This window comes from Coptis chinensis, chromosome 1 (assembly GCF_015680905.1).
Source record: "Coptis chinensis isolate HL-2020 chromosome 1, ASM1568090v1, whole genome shotgun sequence".
In the NCBI taxonomy this organism is placed as follows: domain Eukaryota; kingdom Viridiplantae; phylum Streptophyta; class Magnoliopsida; order Ranunculales; family Ranunculaceae; genus Coptis; species Coptis chinensis.
The window spans coordinates 14,008,039-14,028,453 of NC_141456.1; the positions used below are offsets into that span (position 1 = coordinate 14,008,039).

The 20,415-nt window shown below is 36.0% G+C and overlaps 2 protein-coding genes across 2 annotated transcripts; one reads left to right on the forward strand and one right to left on the reverse strand.

Moving 5' to 3' along the window:
- Window positions 1-2,084: 2,084 nt before the first annotated feature.
- Window positions 2,085-9,210, reverse strand: LOC147522342 (putative disease resistance protein RGA3). The gene is made up of 4 exons (XM_086567539.1): window positions 8,436-9,210; window positions 8,056-8,290; window positions 7,753-7,960; window positions 2,085-2,891 (listed from the first exon to the last, which is right to left on the reverse strand). The coding sequence occupies exons 1-4, from the start codon at window positions 9,142-9,144 to the stop codon at window positions 2,241-2,243; spliced, it is 1,803 nt and encodes a 600-aa protein (XP_086423665.1). The 5' UTR covers window positions 9,145-9,210; the 3' UTR covers window positions 2,085-2,240.
- A 5,347-nt stretch (window positions 9,211-14,557) lies between these two features.
- On the forward strand, window positions 14,558-20,408 carry LOC147522343 (serine/threonine-protein kinase VIK-like). The gene is made up of 11 exons (XM_086592802.1): window positions 14,558-15,180; window positions 15,767-15,841; window positions 15,941-16,057; window positions 16,247-16,341; window positions 17,550-17,670; window positions 17,783-17,862; window positions 18,446-18,505; window positions 18,908-19,029; window positions 19,134-19,219; window positions 19,310-19,425; window positions 19,845-20,408. Exons 1-11 carry the CDS (start codon window positions 14,827-14,829, stop codon window positions 19,969-19,971), a joined length of 1,353 nt encoding a protein of 450 aa, XP_086448928.1. The 5' UTR covers window positions 14,558-14,826; the 3' UTR covers window positions 19,972-20,408.
- Window positions 20,409-20,415: the final 7 nt, after the last annotated feature.

Sequence of the window (20,415 nt, forward strand, 5' to 3'; positions counted from 1 at the left end):
TAATTAACGAGAAATCAGAGAACTATTCTCAAAGAATAATTAACGGGAAATCAGAAACTGGATGCAATTGCATTAAACTAATCTCAAATAATAATTAACAGTAAATTAGAAACTGGATGCCAATGAACTAACCACAACAAATAGTAACAGGAAATCAGAAACAAATTAACGGAAAATCAGAAACTGGATGAATTGCATAGAACTAACCTCAACGGATAATTAACGGGAAATTAAAAACTGGATACAAATGCATCGAACTAACCTCAAAGATTAATTAACGGGAAATCGAAAACTGTATGCAACTGCTTTTAACTTACCTCAAAATATAGTTATAGTATATGTAGTGGGAATGTCTCGACAAATATATTTTTGCATTTAAAATGGTGTTTATCTCATCCTTTTTTGTATCATTAGAAATGTCTTGCTATTGACTTTACAAGAAATTTGGATGAGTGATCAATATAATATTTATATTTTATAGCTTTGCATTGCATAATTGAAAATATTTTTTAGAATAATTAAATATAATACCACAATATTTCAAAAAAAAAAAAAAAAAAAAATCGTTTTGATCAAAACTTGCATCATTAAAATATTTTGGAGTTAAAAGTTTTGATACATAATAATTCAAAAAAATAAATTAAAAAATAGAAAGAAAAAAAAAATGAAAACGGTCCCCGTTAATATTGGACACACTGAATATTTCTATAAATTTGTGTTTTCATCAAAAAAATTTGAATCATTACAATATTCTATAGTTAAAACTTTTTGATACAAAATAATTCAAAAATTAAATTTAAAAAATATTTAAAAAAATCAAATCAATTATATGAAAACGGTCTCCATTCGTTGAACGGGTATGAAAACTAGTATTGCAAAATTGATCATTTCTCTGCCTATTATAATTCAGAAATAATTAGGTTGCAATCATTATGAAATCTAACTAATCATGAGCAACACATAATTAAATGGCATGATGGCTTTGTTCCTACAAATCATGACTGTAAGTGTTGAACTTCCAGGCCAACTGGACAAAGTTAAAGATTGCAGTAAGCTTTCTTTTTTATTTTATTTTATTACTTTGCACAAAAATGATACAGAAAGCTTGGTATAGTTGTAGACTTGTATGTATGTGACTGTGTTGGCGATCATGGTTTTGGCTGTGACATACTTTTTGGGTAAGTGGCACCTGATATGTAACAATAGCTTAATACCAGTAACAGGAAAAATTACCTTGAAATGTTGAAGAAGTATGCAACCAGCAATGTGATGATTACACGTGATTATTTTATATATACCAAATCATTCAGGCATGAGAACATCTAAGTCATTGAAGTAATATTCTTGGAATTTATATTTATATATATATACTGTATTTTTAAATATTCAGGTTGGATTAAGGTTCAGGTGATGATTGTCTGACATCTGTTGCATTTTTTTCTAAGTGAAAAGTAGGCTAGTTGGCCATGAACCTTCAACACTTATATCTGATTATGAATTCTTAATCCAAACCTTATGAAAGTGATGTAATGATCATTAACCCATTTATCTCTGGTGTGAGTGTGGGACCCACACTAATCTCATTGTGTTAGAACTTATAGAACTTAGAACCATAGAGCTTTAGGCCTTAGGCAATGAATGTTTTGCTAAAAGCAGAATTAGAAGTACAATTTGGCCCAAAGAGGGGATATTTGGAACATGTCGTCGCCGTCTAAAATCACACACGGGGAGAAAAAGAAAGAAATTCGATGCAGGCTACTCATTTTTAAAAGCCGTTAAATCCTGAAGTCATGTTGGCGTTATGACGCATATGTACGTCTGTATGTTGACGTTATGAGGAACGAAATCAACGAATTTAGTTTCCTCACTTCCCTTTGCTCCAGTTTTCGGAGAGCAAAAGATAATAACATACAGACAGCTCAAAATCTCACAATCTGAACCACAATCTGAAGTATGGTGTGTGACTGTGTGTTAAGTTTGAACACATTTGTATCCTTATTTACATTACAGAGTCACAAGTACATTGCTTCTATTCAACTAAACAATAGCAGTAGAAAAAGTAAATAAAGCAAAATATTCTGCAGTGATGCACTCTGCACAATATATTATTTTTTAGGTAGGCATATCTGCAAAAAGAATGATGTAGTATATATGACGACAACTAGAAGTCTAGAATTATGTAAACTATTATGCTCCTGGCTAGATCCCCTACTAGCAGGGGAACCAGGATTCAGTTATATCTAGAGCATGTTGGATAAATCACTGCTAAAAGAAGTGTCTATATCTCGTAGATTTATCAGGTTTCTAAGGTATTTTGGTAACTCGAGTAGTCGTCTATCAGAAAAGGGAAGTATCCTTAACAATATCGTGCTGTAGGATATATTCAGATGTCTTAGATTTACCAGATTCCTCATGTCACTTGGCAACTCAAGAGGAGTTTGTAGATTGACTAGAGTGGTTATAGATTCTGGTAATCTTTCAATGCGAGTCCAAGAGAGATCAAGGTATCGCAAATGCTTCAAGTTTCCCACTGAATTCGGTAGCTCAAAAATGCTGGTATGACTCAAATCCAGCACACGTAAGCATTTCAGTTTCAAAAATAGATCAGAGGGGATGTGTTCAATGCGAAATCTGCATCCACCCATGAATAACAGTGTGCGCAAGCTCTTGGATTTGTATAAAGCATCATAGTCTTGTCGTGTTAGTTCACCAAAAATAAGGGATACATGGCGAGCTTGTTTGGATATATTGCATACCTCATTAGCGTCAGACCTAAAGCATTCCTCAGGCATGATAGATTGTGCGAGGTCGTGGATGAAACCATGCATCTTGTACCTTGATTGGCTGTCCAGAGGATCAACATGTGCGAATTGAAAGAAAGATGTTACGTGCTAATTGAATAAGTCTGGGTTTAGTTGCTAATAAGTAGGAAAGAACTAGTCTTCTCCTGGATAGTAGGAGATAGTAAGTAAGTAGTTGTAACTCTTTCCTATTTTCTTGGTAGAGTCCATTGTAATCAAACACCTATATAAGACATCACTTATCACGTATCTTAATTGTTACATCACTTATCACGTATCTTAATTGTTCAACTCTTGAGTTGTACTGAGGTAAAAGGTTCCTCTATAAGCCTTCTATCTTTTAATTCATCATAGGTTCTAGTAAACAAAAGAGGAACACTCCTCAGTATATACCAGCTTGGTATCAGAGCCTTGGAATGGAGACAAGAGTGGAGAGCATGGAAATACAAATGAAGTCTATCACTGATTTGTTAGAGAAACTCCACACTCAAGTACAACAAATAACACTAGCTCACTCCAACAATGATGCTGAAACTTCCGCTAACAAAATTCAAAATGGTGGAGATAAAATGTTGGAACGTGGTTCACAGCACACCACTTCAAGCAGTTCCATTGTGCCAAAACAAGTGAAGATTGATTTTCCTTGCTTCAATGGAGAAGGAGATCCAACAGTTTGGTTGTGGAGGGTGGGAAAATTCTTTGAACTTCATCATACGCCACTTGTTGATCGTATTCCCTTTGCCTCATTCCATCTTGAAGGTGATGCCCAAGTATGGTACCAGTTGTTGCAAGAAGAGATGGGTAATGTCTCTTGGGAAGACTTTAAGGAGGGAATCGATTCTTGATATTCTCCGAACAAGTTTATGGATTTCTTTGGACAACTTACCAAGTTGCAGCAAATAGGAACCATACAAGAGTATCAAGCAAGTTTTGAGAGACTACTAGCCAAGGCAGGCTCTTTACCACAAGAATGACAGGTGAGTTGTTTTGTTAGTGGTTTACGGGATTCTATTCGAACTGATGTACAAGCCAACAGACCCTCCACTCTCTCTATAGCTATTGGGTTGGCTCGCCTTTATAAAGCCAGAGATATCTCTCACCAAAAGCCGCCTCCAGCAACTTCAAAAGTCAGCTCTGAAGTTCACAGTGTTGTCACCACTAATTAATTCACCCGCAACATCAATTAAAAGGTTGCCTGTTGAGGAAATGAATGACAGGAGAAGAAAGGGGCTTTGCTTTCGCTGTAACGAGAAATTTGTTCCTGGTCACCGTTGTAAGAAATTATTCTCAATTCAGGTCACCCAAGACGATAGTGATGATGATGTGGAAATGGAAATGGATGGTGGTACCGATGATCCACCTCTAGAAATATCATTACATGCGATTGCTGGAACTCGTGCACCTGATACAATGCGAGTTAGGGGAAGGTTGGGACACAAACCAGTCACGGTTCTCATCGATTCAGGAAGTACGCACAATTTTGTGTGTGCACGAATGGCAAAGAAAGCGGCATTGCAACCAACTTCATCTACCAAACTCAAAGTGATGGTAGCTTCAGTGAAAGGTTAAGTAGTTCGGGTAAGTGTGCTCACACTCAACTGAATCTGAGGGTGTTTCGATATTTGTTGATTTTTATGTGATTCCACTGGAAGGTTATGATGTTGTCTTAGGTACTCAGTGGTTAAGTACTCTAGGACCTATTGAATGGGATTTCTCTAAACTTAGAATGAAGTTTAAGGTAGAAGGTAAGGAAGTGACACTACAGGGCTTATCTGTTCCAGAAAACAAAGTTGTTGGTAACCTTCAATTTATGCAAGCTGTGAGGAAGAGCAGGGGGAGGCATGCTACACTTGTATTCCTTAAGGGTGTCTCAAACAAAGGCTATTAATTCTTGTGTACCCTCATAAGTGGAGAAGCTTCTACATCGATATAAAGGGGTGTTGGTAGCACCTACAAGCCTTCCTCCTCGACGTCTGTAGGATCACAAAATTCCATTGTTGCCCAATCAAGGACCAGTTTCGGTGAAGCCATATCGCTATCCTCATTTTCAGAAAACTGAAATCGAAAAGATGGTGGCAGAACTATTATCTTCTGGTGTGATTCGACCAAGCAATAGTCCTTATTCTTCTCCTGTTATCTTAGTGAAGAAACATGACGGTTCATGGCGATTGTGTGTTGATTACCGAGCTTTGAATAGTATTACAATCAAGGACAAGTTTCCAATTCCAGTGATCGATGAGCTGTTGGACGAACTGAATGGCGCAAAATTCTTTACAAAGTTAGATCTTCATTCCGGTTATTATCAAATTCGTGTCCATCCACACGACATAGAGAAAACGGCTTTCCGAACACATCATGGTCACTATGAATTCTTGGTCATGTCTTTCGGTCTCACAAATGCGCCTTCATCTTTTCAGGCGCTTATGAACGAGGTATTCAAGGATTATCTAAGAAAGTTTATTCTGGTTTTCTTTGATGACATTCTCATTTACAGCAAAACATGGGCTGAACATATGCATCATTTAGAAATTGTATTTTCTATTTTAGAATCTAATCAATTGTATCTTAAGCAAGAAAAATGTCAGTTTGGCCAAAACAAGGTGCAATACCTTGGCCATGTAATTTCGAACGCATGTGTGTTCTTTGTTGATCCCGACAAAATTGAAGTGATGATATCTTCCGCCCAAACCGAAAACATTGAAAGCATTGAGAGGGTTCTTGGGGTTGACAGGCTATTACCGAAAGTTTATCCAAAGCTTCGGCAAGATAGCTGCTCCACTCACTAAAATGTTGAAGAAGGATTCATTTGTTTGGACACATGAAGCTGAAAGATTATTTGAGCAGTTGAAAGAAGCTATGACGAAAGCTTCCGTATTAGCTTTACCTGATTTCTCAAAGCAATTTACCGTTGAATGTGATGCTAGTGGTTCGGGTGTGGGAGCTGTCCTAATGCAAGAAAGGCCTATCGCTTTTTACAGTAATGCATTACGGGGAAGGAATTTGTTGTTGTCCACTTATGAAAAAGAGATGCTAGCCTTAGTGTTGGCCGTGCAAAAATGGTGTCCGTACTTACTAGGACGGCAATTCTTGGTACGGACTGATCATCATAGTTTGAAGTACTTGTGGAATCAGAAAATTTCTACTACAACACAACAAAGGTGGCTCTATAAGTTGATGGGATTTGACTTTCTTATTGAGTACAAAAAGGGTAAGGAGAACATTGTCGCTGACATTCTTTCAAGGAAAGAATCCATCCAGCCTGTTGAACATGAAAAGGGGGAGCTTGCAATCATTAGCCAGCCGATTCCTGATTGGGTGGAGGCTATCAAGGAAGAGGTGCAATACAATCCAGACTTGCAACGTGTGATTCAGCGTATAAATGATGGTGAAGCAGTAGGACCATGGCAGTTCAAAGACGGAGTAATTTTTTTCAAGGAAAGAATTTATCTAGCAGAAGGTTCTTCTCTAATCAAAGCTATTATGGGCCAATTTCACAATAGCACTCATGAAGGCTATCAGAAAACTCTTCAACGAATCAGAGAAAACTTCTATTGGACAGAATGCTAAGATCTAAATCGCGAATTTGTTGCTGCTTGTGATGTGTGTCAAAGGCATAAATCTGAACATCTGGCGCCTTCGGGTTTGTTACAGCCACTTCCAATTCCTAACAGGGTATGGGAAGATATTTCTATGGACTTTATTGATGGTCTTCCTATATCCAAGGGCAAAACTACAATTTTTGTGATTGTCGATAGGCTCTCTAAATATGCACACTTCATTCCATTATCACACCCTTACACAGCCGTTGGAGTAGCAAAAGTCTTCTTTGATAATATCTTCCGATTGCATGGCATGCCAAGGACAATTGTTTGTGATTGAGATCCGACTTTCACAAGCATTTTTTGGTCAGAGTTATTCAAAATGAATGGTACCAACTTCAACTACAGCTCAGCTTACCATCCTCAAACCGACGGTCAAAGTGAAGTTGTAAATCGCACTGTGGAGATGTATTTGCGTTGTTTCACCAGTTCGCAGCCTAAGGACTGGTTTAAATGGTTAGCATGGGCTGAATATTGCTACAACACCAGTTGGCATTCAGCTATTAAAACAACTCCTTTTCAAGTTGTTTATGGTCGGTCACCTCCTACCTTGCTGTCCTAAATTCCGGGTTTAGCTAAAGTTGAAGCTGTGGAAAAAGAATTGATGGACCGTGATCAGATTCTTAAAGACTTAACAACCAATATTAAGGAAGCTCAATCAAGAATGAAGAAGATATATGATCGTCACCATACAGAGAGAGAATTCACAGAAGGAGATTGGGTTTATTTGAGGCTTCAACCTTATTGTCAGACATCTCTTACGATGAGAAAAAACTTTAAGTTATCTCCTAAGTTTTATGGGCCATTTCAAGTTCTTAAGAAAATAGGTGTCGTAGCCTATAAACTGGACTTGCCAAAGGATTCTCGCATTCATTCAGTATTTCATGTCTTTTTGTTGAAGAAACAGGTTGGTGACAAGATTCAAGTTCAGACTGAGTTGCCCATTACAAGAGATGACGATGAATCGCTGTATCCTAGGCCTCAAGCCATTCTTGATCGTCGACTACGAAAAAGGAAAGAGCAAGTTCTTATTCATTGGCAAGGGTTATCACCAGCAGAAGCAACATGGGAGGATCTGGAATTGATGAAGGTCCAATTTCCAGAACATGGCCTTGGGGACAAGGCCCGTTTTTAAGGGGGGAGGAATTGTTACGTGCTAATTGAATAAGTCTGGGTTTAGTTGCTAATAAGTAGGAAAGAACTAGTCTTCTCCTGGATAGTAGGAGATAGTAAGTAAGTAGTTGTAACTCTTTCCTATTTTCTTGGTAGAGTCCGTTGTAATCAAACACCTATATAAGGTGTAGTGAATATGGAATAAGACATCACTTATCACGTATCTTAATTGTTCCTCAGTATATACCAAAAGACCACTTGGACAATAGGTCAAGAAAATAATCATTAGCTGTGTCCTCCAGGTGTTTCCCTCCCTTCGGATGGACAAAACCTTCCTCAATCCACAATAGGACTAAGTCTTCCTTTTGAAATATGTACTCCCTGGGAAACATTGAGCAAAAGCCAAAGCAAGGTTTCAGATGAATAGGCAAATGGTGATAGCTCATTCTTCAAGTAGGCAAGATATCATTCTTGTCCTCTGGAATGTCGCATGTATGTTTTTTTCAAGGTAGTATCCCATTCCTTCTCGCCTTCAATTGAACTTTAAAAGGCCTCCAAAATTCTTTACTGCCAAGGGCAACCCCTCACACTTCTTCACAACTTTCTTACCTATTGTTACAAGATTTGGAGGTAATTCTGAAAGCATATTTCCCATTGTACGTTGTTTGAATAGCAACCAGCAATCTTCATTTTGCAAACCCTCCAAATGGTGAGCTTTAACTGTGCCCATGATTAAAGAAACCATTTTGCTCCTGGTTGTTACAATAATTTTACTACCTTCCGCAGCAACATTTAATGGAACTTTTAAGGTATATCCCAATCAGTATGGTTCTCGTTCCATACATCATCTAGCACGAGCAAAAATCTCTTCCCATATAGCATACTTTGAAGGCGCCTCTGTATTAGATCCATGTCTAAGAGATCACTTTGACTTCCATTGCAGACTCTATAATTGCTTTGGTGATCCTTCTCACATCAAAATCCTCCAACACACAAACCCACATTCTTAGTTCAAAATGCTTCTGAACTTTCTCATCATTGTAAACTAGTTGCACAAGAGTTGTCTTCCCAAGTCCTCCCATTCCAACGACTATGGGAATAACTGCGACGCTTTTTCCATCGGATTCATCTGATAACAACGACGATATTACTATGTCTTTGTCATCATTTCTGCCAAAAACACATGATTCATCTACTAATGAACTAGTTTGTGGCCTTGCTCTGATTCCATAAGTCTTCCCTCCACTTCCCTCTCTCAAGTGAAGATCCTCCCTCTCTTTTGCAATCTCATCTAGTCTCTCAATGACATCATTTATCTTAGGTGCTATACTAATGGAGGACAAGAAGTTCCTTACTCGACTCGACTGAAAAGCTTCGGTTGCCATCTCATCTATCAAGTCATCAACATCATATGCTACGTCTTTAAGGTCCCTTAGCCAAATTCTTATTGACTCCTCCCTTATTTGCCTTTGTTCTGCATCACTAAGTATTGCTTGAATTCTTGAAAGAATTCTAGTCAACTTCTTCAGTTGTTTGTCAACACCCCTACGCAACCCAAACTCTTCTAAAATGGGAGAAGCCAATTGTTGAAACACTACTTGTAAAAACGCAGATAGAGCTGCATCTGCCATGGTATTTTCCTTCTCTATATCACAAAATTACTGAGAACTTTTTATTATTATTATTATTATTATTATTTTACCCACCGATCGGGAGGATAGAACTTTAGAAGTAGTCGAGAAAACAGCAGTTAGATTTTAGAACAATGAACAAGAATGACTAAGGAAGTTGCCTAGGAATGTAGAGTTGATTTGGACTTGTCGGTTGTGGTGTCTTCTTTGCTTCTGGCGATTACACTAGTACACTAAATCAGTAATAGTGTAGTAGTGTAATGCAATATCCAGTACACATCCGTGAGACCACCACCTCAATTTAAATGGGACTTGAGAATCTCAGCTGAGCCCAAGGTAGAAATAAGTTGAAAGGTAGAAATAAGTTGATTGTCGGCTTGGCTCAGAACATTCTAGAAAGGCCAGTATTCCAAATGATTTCAAAACAGAATCACAAGTTTCTAGGGACTTTGTTAAAGAATGCGAATTTAGCTTTCCTATTCATGAACTTGAATTTTGATCACTGGTTAAGCCGCAAGTTTTAACAATCAAAACCCTACTAAAAAGAAAGTAATTCACTTTTTTTTTTGGTAAAGGAATACACTTCCAAAACTAGGAAGAGCTTCCTACATTCTTTACATCCATACATAAACTAATCAGTGACCTTGCCATAGCAGGATTCAAAGTAAAATGTGGAGGGATTTGTTGTCCTCTAGCCACGAGTGCATAAGCAATAATGTTCGAGTATCTACAAATGTAAAAGAAATTACAATAATTAAACAAAGATACTATAGTAAATATCATATGCTACTAATCTAGCTCCCCAAGATAAATTGGTTCCTTTTTGCTCGGGGACTTTAGCTAGGTGTTTGCACTCCGTCAAAAGCAATTCACTTCAAAACTATGCACTACATGAAATTATCTGGATTTGCATAATTCTGTATTTAGGGTGGGGCAAGGTTAACTGAGATGGGCCAAGGACCCAACTGATAATGTGGTACTCATTTACGGACACGACTACTTTTCATCACAGGATTTGGGTTTAATCTCCCTCCCACAGAAACCGGTACGTTAAAACCCCCTCAATTCTTTTCTCACCACAAACCCTCCCTGCATTTAATAAAATAAGAAACTACCCAAAATACCCCCACGTAAATAGACTCGTGGACTTTCTGTTTTCTGACCACACTTTCTTATCACTTCCATCTCTCTGGCTAGCTTTTTAGATCTGAAGCATCTTCTACTGCAAATTCTCATAGTACACGAGTAAATTCTCTATTTTCTCGTCAACAAAAAAAATGAATGCAACAAAAGAGAAAATAAAACTCTACAATTTCGAAAAAAGCTGAAAAAAAAAATAAATAATAAAAATCAAACCTTCAAGTTCTAGAAGAGATGGAGATGAAATTGAAAAGATTGCTGCTCCAAAAACTACGAACAAACCAAATCTTGTTAAAATCAGTTCAAGTTTTCATAGTTTTGCAATTTCAAGTTTAGATTTTTATGTTTGTGTATCTAGTAGTTTTACTATGCATTTTTATATTTTCGTAGTTGTTTTTACTCTACATTCTTAAATTTGCATAGTATTTTTTATTTGCTTTTTCATGTTTGTGTAATGTGTGGTGGTAATTATACTCTGCATTCTTAACTTTGCATAGTATTTATACTTTGCATTCTTAATTTTGCATAGTATTTTTACTCTGCATTCTTAAATTTGCATAGTATTTTTTATTTGCTTTTTCATGTTTGTGTAATGTGTGGTGGTAATTTTACTATGCATTCTTAACTTTGCATAGTAGTTTTATTCTGCATTTTTAACTTTACATAGTATTTGTACTATGCATTCTTAAATTTGTATAGTATTTGTACTTTGCATTCTTAAATTTGCATAGTAATACATTTATGCATTAAAGTTTTCCTAGATAATATTTGTTATTACTTGGTTTTCTCTCATTATAAGAGAATGTAAACAAGAAGGTGTACAAGAAATTCAGAGCTTCTGTAGTAGGGGTCATGTTCAAGATTTTAAGGAAACTTTTAGAGATGACCATATTGTGAATTGAAGCTGAAAGAAATACCATTTGGAAAGTTGTTTATGGTGTTTCACGATGGTACAATCACAAAGACAATGTTAGAGAAGCACAACCACTATACATAATCAAAATCTTACAAGCATAGTTAAAGAAAAGGCGAAAATTCAAATTCGAAAAAAATAAGTGGGTAGAACTGACTCAAAGCTGAAGATAGTGGTATTCCAGTCGAGAACCATCATAACTCGGGAGTGTTCGCTTATGCTGTACTATTACTGTTAATATATTGGAGTTGTTTAGTATTCATATTCCGACCACAAATTTTGAAGATCGAAAACAAGTTGAAGATAATTAACAAAAGAGAATTCAATTTCTAAATCTTCTCTCATTATATATTAGGTTAAACTTTCTATTCAGGTTGTTGATAACCTATGCAAGTAGAGAAATCCATATACTAAATATTGAAGGTTAAAATTCGTTGGTTGTAGAAGTTTTGCAACAAAACTTGTGTTTGGTCATTTGGGTTTGTTAGGGACCTTTTTCTTTTGGTTCTAGCTTTCACAAAGATTGGAGAGTTAAACTATATATGCAAATTAAAATTTTCATAGTGGTATTATGTAATTTTAAGTTTGTATAGTACTACTACTATACATTTTTACGTTTGCATAGTACCAATCTAGCTAATGTTGTATGATTAGTTTAGTTGATTGCAATGGTAATGCATGAATGGTATCCGTTATTCATCTTCGTGTATGAAAATAAATGCAGTCAAATGTCGAAAAAAAATTATAAAATAGGAAGAAAGTGTTATTGTTAATCTTCTCATCTTTTCAGTAGCCATTTTCTAGAACAAAATATTCACATGTACATACAAATTTGCATAGTTTAAACTAGTATGAAAATATAAATTTTCATATGTAAATATAACTTTACATAGTTTAACTAGTATGACAATATATGTTTGCATATGTAAATATAAAATTGCATATGTTAACTACTATGAAAATATAAACTTTCATACGTTATCTCAAATTTACAGACATGTTCAGTTTCAATAACTACTATGCAAATGACAGTTTTCATATGTAAAAAAAATAAATCATGTTAACCAACTATGTAAATATAAATTTTCACAGGAAAAATCAGAAGTCATGTTTGTTCAAATTTAAAAATTTGGTACAGTGCCAATTGCTAGTTCAATTGCGGCTTGCGCTTTTTTATTTTCCTCTTGTAACACTACTGCTTTCATTCATTTTATTTTCCTCTTGGGCATTTCCACAAATACGTAGTGAGCATATTCAACTTCTCCCCCACCTTGAATATATACCACTCAAATTTGTACCTATAAAATATGGTTATCCATGAACCCATTTTATATCACAAGAAATCAGTGTTATTTTTTTAGTGTAACGAAGAATCTTCGCTGCTTTATTGGAAAATGTAGTTTGTCTCCGAACGATCTTGATTTATTGAAAATGGTATAATAGGAAACCAAAAATTTAAAGGGATAAAAATTAGACCGCAAATTGCTTACAATTTCAAAAGCGAGGAATTTATTTGGCAAGGCCTAAATAATAGGGAGGTTTTACATATACGTTCGTGACTGAGGAGTTTATATATAACAGGATTTGATTGAGGGGCCGAGGCCCATTTCTTGCTTTTCATCACGACCCAGAAAAAGTTCGAACCCAAAGCCCAACTTTATACTCGACCTCAATCCAAATAGTGAAAAATGAAAACAGAGAACAAAACAACCTGGTGGGCGGTGGCTGAGTCAGACTGACTCCCCAACGGGCAACGCACTGCACAATAAGAGCTAAATGTTATAATAGTCGAACGGGTTAAATTGATAAGTCAAGCTGATTAATTAACAATGATAAAAATTGCAAGATATAAGTTTTTGCACAGTGAAAAATAATGTTGTAAAATTTATCTCAAAAGTCATGAATTAAGACAAATATTGTCATATATTAATCTTTAAAAACACAGGCATAAATAAAGCTACTTCTATATTTCGTCAGCACTCATAACATGGAATCGAAATACGTTATTTTCTTTATGCACAAAGCCAACTGTAGTTCCTGCAGCAAGGTGCCTCCGCATGAAAAATCCAGAATCCATGCAGTAACCAGTCCTTGAGACCCTTCTTATTCTTGAAGTGTATCGGGTGCCAGTGTCAATATCGTCAATATAGATTTGTTTATCATAGCTCCGGCGGGAATCAAGATCCTTACCATTATTAATATGTGGTAAAATATGCTCCATCACTTGAGTGGGTGCCAAACGAAGCCCGTCGCTGATATCAGTTTCAGTCAGTTTTTTGTTAATAGGCCACATGAATTGGTGTGTCTTGGCTGGCAACATTTTAAATTAAAATATAGAAGTAGTGTAAGGCCAAAGAGGTATAGAGTTTTTTATAGCCATGAACTAAATCTCATGATTGCAATCTCATCAAAAATATGTTGTTCATTGGCAATCATATTATCTTTTGTAATTTTATGGAAATTCTTTTTTACAAATAAACTAAGAAAGTAATTAAAAAAAATTGAAGAATCTTGAGCACCGGTACATGATTCTGTTTAAATTATTAAGTTTCCCTTTGGTTGAGATTTTATACTAACAAATGATTTTGAAATAACCTTCTATGGAAGAAATGATAAACTTTTTATGAAAGTACCAAATACAAATGAATGTTTGATTTAATTAGTGACAAAAAAAAAAAGAAGAAAAGGCAACTCATTCAAAAGGGGCGGAAAGCTCCATAGACTGTGTTCCTCATTCCTTAAGCTAGATTATCTCATTTGAGAGTAAACTAATGGTTTCTAAGAGCATTTCTAGGTGGTGGTAATATCTCTTCAAATTTGAATAAGAAATTTGGAGAAATTGATCGCAAATTTTGACCAACTTTAACTCCTATAACTTGTCTCAAATATCGACCATAAATGAAATTGTAGACCCTACTACGCGCGCCATTACCACTGTCGCCCTCAAATTGAAAAAAAAAAATCACGTGACATTCCCACTGTCGCACCAAATTAAAAAAAAAAAATAAAAAACCCGCGCGACATTAATAGTGACATGCTCAAGTACCACTGGCGCGTGGTGTTTGTCAAAGTAAAAAAAAAAAATTTGGCGATATTTGCAATGTCGCTCTGCATCCAAATTGCTAAATTTGTGAACAAGAATACAAACGGACAGGTGGTGCAACCGAATATACTACCACCTAGAGTTGGAATTCCGAAAATTTTTAAATTTTTTCTTCAAATTTAAAGATTTTTACAGGTGATAGTACCACCTAGAGATGCTCTAAATACTTTTACCAAACAACTATTATCCAAAATCAATTATAAAGATCATAATAATGTAATGTAATAAACGGGCCAAAGACCAATTGATAATAAAATATCAGTGTAATACTTGTACGCATACACGGGATTCCGTGACGATCCTAAATAGGCTCGAACCCAGAACCACACCAAACTCCGAAACAACGTATTGAAAACGAATCGAATAAAACAACTTTAACAAACCAACTTGATATCCCGACTCAGAAGTCAGAACTCACCGACAAGTCAGTCAGACAACTCAACAAAATCTGAAAAAAAAAAAAAAAAAAGGTCTTCTCTAACAGAAATATAACAGAAAAAACAAGATCCAATCTAAAAAAAAACCAATGACTGGAAACTCAGATGAATCATCAGGAGGAGGAGGAGGAGGAGGTGGACCATCAACATCAAACACAACAACAGCAGCAGAAAATAATAACAATAGTAATAGTAATAGCAATAGCAAGCAGAAAGAGAAGTCAAGAGTGAGTAGAACATCATTAATATTATGGCATGCACATCAGAATGATGCAACAGCTGTTAAAAAGTTATTAGAAGAAGACCCAACACTTGTTCATGCTAGAGATTATGATAATAGGACACCCCTTCATGTTGCTTCTCTTCATGGTTGGCTTGATGTTGCTCAGTGTCTTATTGATTATGGTGCTGATGTTAATGCCCAAGATCGTTGGAAAAACACGGTATTCATTCTCTTTTTATTTATTCATTTTATGTTAAAGGTTACATATTTTTTTTTTCTTTAGAGTATTGAGGCATTCACAAATTTTGGAATTTATGAGAATATTGTGTTCTAGAGTAATTGGGCATTGAGAATATTTTCTACTTATAATTTGATAGTGTTAGTAAGTAGAGGAGGATTTGTGTTCAATCAATCAAGTCGTTCTCATCTCCCTGTTACGCATTGACCCATTTCCTGTTCCATCTTTCCCTAGCACCTATATTTGGAAATCCAAAGTACCCGTCTTTCCGTTTGGTGTGCAGCTCAGAATAGTAGAATAAGGTTCTCGTTAAATTTTGGCTATTGTGTCAATCAGATAAGGAGTTGTTAATCATATGCTCATCCTGTAAATATTGCCTCGCTATATAGCTTGATTAACTTTTGAAACTTGGAGACTTATTGTTTTGCTTTTTGTATACTATTGGATTTGACTTAAAAGTATTTTAGTTTATCTTATTTTTTAAAGTGGATTATAGATAAGCTATATGTTTTGTTCAGAATTCTTAACTTCATCTGCCTCGCACTCCAAACTGATTTTCTTTTGGCAGCCCCTTGCTGATGCAGAAGGAGCTAAAAAACACAACATGATTGAGCTGTTGAAAACATATGGTGGCTTATCTTATGTAAGTTCTGACCTACCAACTTTGAATTGTAGCGCTTGACTTGTATTGTGCTGGTGAGTTCTCGATTTGAGGTCTAATATCCTTGTGTTTTCTGTGCAGGGGCAAAATGGCAGTCATTTTGAACCAAAGCCTGTTCCACCCCCTCTTCCAAACAAGTGCGATTGGGAAATTGATCCTTCTGAACTGGATTTTTCAACCTCAGTTATGATTGGAAAGGTGAAACCTTTATTACTATATATAACTTTTTCAGTATGATACTAAGGACCATATTCTATAACCTTGTGGAGAACTTATTATTTAGCTAATGATTTACTTGGTGAGAACCTGGGATCGAATTGGATTTTATTAGTTGAATTCTATAATATGGTTACTTTGATATGATAATTTCGACTTTGTTAATTGTAGGGATCATTTGGTGAAATTCTGAAAGCAGGCTGGCGTGGAACCCCAGTAGCTGTCAAACGCATTCTCCCCTCCCTTTCAGATGATAGATTGGTGATGTAAGAGCATTATACCAAACTGGTTACTTTACAATCTTTATCACTGTTTCTAAATGTTCTATAGCAATGTAGTTAAAGCTTTACTTAGCTTCTGTCCAGGCAGCCTCCTCGCCTTGCTAATTCAGCAAAAAAGAAAAAAGAAAAAAGAAAAAGAAAAAGAAAAAGGCCTTGTCACTTTAGTAGGATCACTAAAACTTATGTTTATGGCCAAGAAAATTCCAGAACGGTTGCCAATGCACTATAGTTTTTGTCTACTTGCTGGATTTAACTCAATTGTATTCTTTGCAGGAGAACTCTTAGAAGTGTAACTGTAAATAGCTTCACTAGATTAATTTTCATCACCTACCTCAGTTTCTGCTTTAAAGACCTTATTAAGTTACTTTTTGTCATCCTCTTCTTCCCATCTTCTCGCTGCATGTGCAATGTTGCTGCACGTCTAAAAATAGTTATTTTTCTATTCCCTCTCCCTTCTACTTCTGTTATACAGCACGCGTTCTTTTCTGCTTCTCTTGTTCCTCTTCTTTTGCCCTTTCGTCCTTTTTCCTCTATGGAGAAAGCTGTTTACATACTTTGCTTTGCTGTTCTACTTCAGATCTTTGTGTTTGCATGGCCTTACTTTTATTTTACTTATCTTTGTCACATGTTGTTCTTATTTTCAAACTTATTAAACAAGTATGTCAGCAAATTAGTGCATTATGACACAGGCTTGCTCATGTATTATACCATGGTTTATACCATGCCCCACAACTTCACCCACAAGACGAACTAAAACCTAATTTTTTGTGGATATGTCCAACAAACCATGAAGATCACGTCCACAAAATTTCATCTCATTTGGTGGTGTTTAACAATGTCAAAAGATGGTTGCAAAATCGAAGAATCTGGGCCGTTAAACAAAATTCAAAATTGGCAACATTTTTTAACTAGGTTAGAGGTTTCCAAATGAGCTGAATTTTGGTGGAGTAACTATCCATAGTTAGTCGATCATATCTACAAAATATTAGCTCTTAACTCGTCTTGTAAAGGGGCGTGGTATAAACCATGGTATAAAAAACCATATATATATCCTTAATTAGGACCCCTATTGACCATCTTAATCTGGGCTTCTGAGAGTAGTCTAACACTGCATAGTCTATTTTAATGGCATAATCGTGGTTTTCAGAATATGTCAAGCAGACTAAACCTTATTGTTTTCTTAATCTATCCAGTCAGGACTTCAGGCATGAGGTCAATTTGCTAGTGAAGCTGCGCCACCCAAACATAGTTCAGTTTCTTGGAGCAGTCACGGAGAGGAAGCCTCTAATGCTAATCACAGAGTATCTCCGAGGGGTATTACACCCAAGTACTTTGCACTGTTACTCTTTTAGGAGTGTTCAAGATAGAAGACACTCTTGATGGGAGTTGTATTTTGAAGATAACCAATTGTTATTGTGGCTTTTAGGGTGACCTCCATCAGCACCTCAAAGAAAAGGGTTCACTTAATCCAGCAACGGCTATCAATTTCGCATTAGACATTGCCAGGTAACAAATTCGAAAAATATTATTCTCGTTACATGCCATTGTTGTGTACCTAGATAACTAGTTCCAGCGAGGCAGTTGATACGATGAGTATATGAAAGATAGAAAGTTTGACACAAAAGTGCTAGAGTTGAATAATTGAACCAATTTAGTCCCAAATCTCAGTTTTATTGGTGGTCTTCCCTTAAATAAGCTTGCTAACATACTATAAAGATTTAGGAATTAGCTCTGGTTGCAAGTCGTTGGAAGTTTTCAGCAGCAAGGCATTATTATTGATACAAAAATAAGACACCAGGGCATTATTAATAGTGGTTTAGAAGTTTATCTCTAAAACTGAAAGGTCTCTAGTTTCGAAAGATACTGGAAAATACCAGTAGAAAAGATTCTTTTCATGTGAAAACCATGTGTGTGTCGGGGGGGGGGGCAATTGAAAAATATTAGAATGCAATTAACTTAAACAAAACAGGGTTCACCAATATAATAGTATGTAGCTTATAGTGCAGTTCAAACTAAAGAGTTCTCTTTTTGAGTAGTTTGGTCAATTGGTGCACATGCTGATAGGAATTTCACTTTCTTATGTGATCAGGGGCATGACCTATCTTCATAATGAGCCAAATGTCATAATTCACCGCGACTTAAAGCCCAGGTAAGTTTTGGGACTTATTTAAGCATAGGCTTCGTTTTTCTAGTTGAAGGTTTCTGATGCATTCTAATTTGGTACCTGTAATTATTACGTTACCCTTACTGGTCAGGTGTGTCCAGGGGCCTAGTGTTCAAGACTTCGGAGGTTGAGTCCAAGGTCTTGGGTTTGAGTCCCACCTTGATGGGGAAAGACATTTTGAGGGGTTAGGGAATAAACTATCCCTCCCCCCAAACACACACACTTTAGTACATTTTGTAGATTATATAGTAAATAAGTGAATGTTAGATTTTGTAACACTACATTTTGCAAAAGAAAAGAAAAACATTATCGTATTTCTTTTCTATAGTAATGTTAGCATAGAGTCGCTATGAACATCAGTTTGTGTTGAACCTAGTAAAATGTCAGGAATGTTCTTCTAGTCAACACCAGCGCAGACCATTTGAAGGTTGGAGACTTTGGATTAAGCAAGCTCATCAGGGTTCAAAATTGTCATGATGTCTACAAAATGACTGGAGAGACTGGAAGCTGTGAGTATTGGTTATAACATACTCGTGAAGGAAATAGTTTTTTTTTGCATATTTGAAATCTTAACCTTTGTCTTTTTTGTGGTGTGTGTGAAATGAAACAAAAGATCGGTATATGGCTCCTGAGGTCTTCAAACATCGAAAGTATGATAAGAAGGTTGATGTTTTCTCATTTGCGATGATTTTATATGAGGTACTATTGTTTTTCACATTTAATTTGCCTATTGGGAAAAAGCAGCATAGGTTTTTCATTAATTTTATGGCTTCCTGAACCTCTCTGTAGATGCTTGAAGGTGATTCACCAATGTCAAATTATGAACCTTATGAAGCAGCTAAGCTTGTGGCAGAAGGACATAGACCCATATTTCGTTCGAAAGGCTACATCCCTGAACTGAGAATGTAAGTCAACTTGCAGTATATTGCATTTTTGAAGGGCAAAGCAATCTTTCTGTTCTCGCTATAAATTCACATGGACATCTTATGAATTAATTAGGACCCGTTTAATCAGTGGTCACCAACAGATATCACAAGTCACAACTGTTGACTTAGTTGGTTTGACATGCAAGCGGCCACTAACTGATTCTGGGATGTATCAGTCATATCCATAGCAAACACTAGAAGTGTTTCATCTGACTTACAGAAACTTAACTGTTTAGTCTTGTGAGAGCTATATTCGGGCTATTGACTTGGGCTCTCAAAGTAGAACCTTCTCTCATTGGCCAAGGAGTTTTTGGTGCTTTATTAACTACTAGGCTTTCGGTAAATATATCTGGTCATGAACAAGTTTATTCACACTTTTCTGAATGTGGAATTTTTAGGCTGACGGAGCAATGCTGGGCTGCTGACATGAACCAAAGGCCTTCCTTTTTGGAAATCCTCAAAAAGCTTGAGAAGATTAAAGAGAACCTTCCAACAGATCATCATTGGAACCTCTTCAACACATAAGAGCTATAAACCAAGACAAGGATTCAACATGTAGATAATTTTCTCCCAGGTTTTGGATCACTTTCTCTTACTGATTGAGGATGTGTCGTGAAGAGAGACATTTTCTGGCTGTCCTACCCTCAAGGTTATTTACAAGCGTGTGCGCGATGCTGATTTCAAGGAGTGGACGAATCTGGTCCTATATATATATATAATGTTTTAGCTTACCAGAATTTTCTTTTATTTACTTGTTATCTTGTCATCATAAGCTGGAATCGGCAATTTTCTGAGTTATCTGTGTTACTCGTAGCTCTTGTCAAAACATAAAACATCTGACAAATTCTGGCAATTTAAGTTCTCAGATTTCTTTATATAGGCTGGACTAGCTAGCTTGATGTAGAAAAAGTTTGTTGTGAATTCTTTGTTGGAGTTATATACTTATATGTGGTTTGATACTATTATTTA

What these genes read in the sequence shown, in the direction of transcription:
- LOC147522342 (XM_086567539.1), bottom strand. Translation starts at nt 9,144, where the DNA reads ATGGCAGATGCAGCTCTATCTGCGTTTTTACAAGTAGTGTTTCAACAA. An exon ending in TGCAATGGAAGTCAAAGTGA is followed by an intron (nt 8,291 to 8,435) that starts TCTCTTAGACAT and finishes TTGCTGCGGAAG; the next exon opens with GTAGTAAAATTATTGTAACA. An exon ending in AGTGGTCTTTTGGTATATAC is followed by an intron (nt 2,892 to 7,752) that starts TGAGGAACAATT and finishes TTATTCAATTAG; the next exon opens with CACGTAACATCTTTCTTTCA.
- LOC147522343 (XM_086592802.1), top strand. Translation starts at nt 14,827, where the DNA reads ATGACTGGAAACTCAGATGAATCATCAGGAGGAGGAGGAGGAGGAGGT. An exon ending in TCACAGAGTATCTCCGAGGG is followed by an intron (nt 17,671 to 17,782) that starts GTATTACACCCA and finishes TGTGGCTTTTAG; the next exon opens with GGTGACCTCCATCAGCACCT. An exon ending in TTGCGATGATTTTATATGAG is followed by an intron (nt 19,220 to 19,309) that starts GTACTATTGTTT and finishes ACCTCTCTGTAG; the next exon opens with ATGCTTGAAGGTGATTCACC.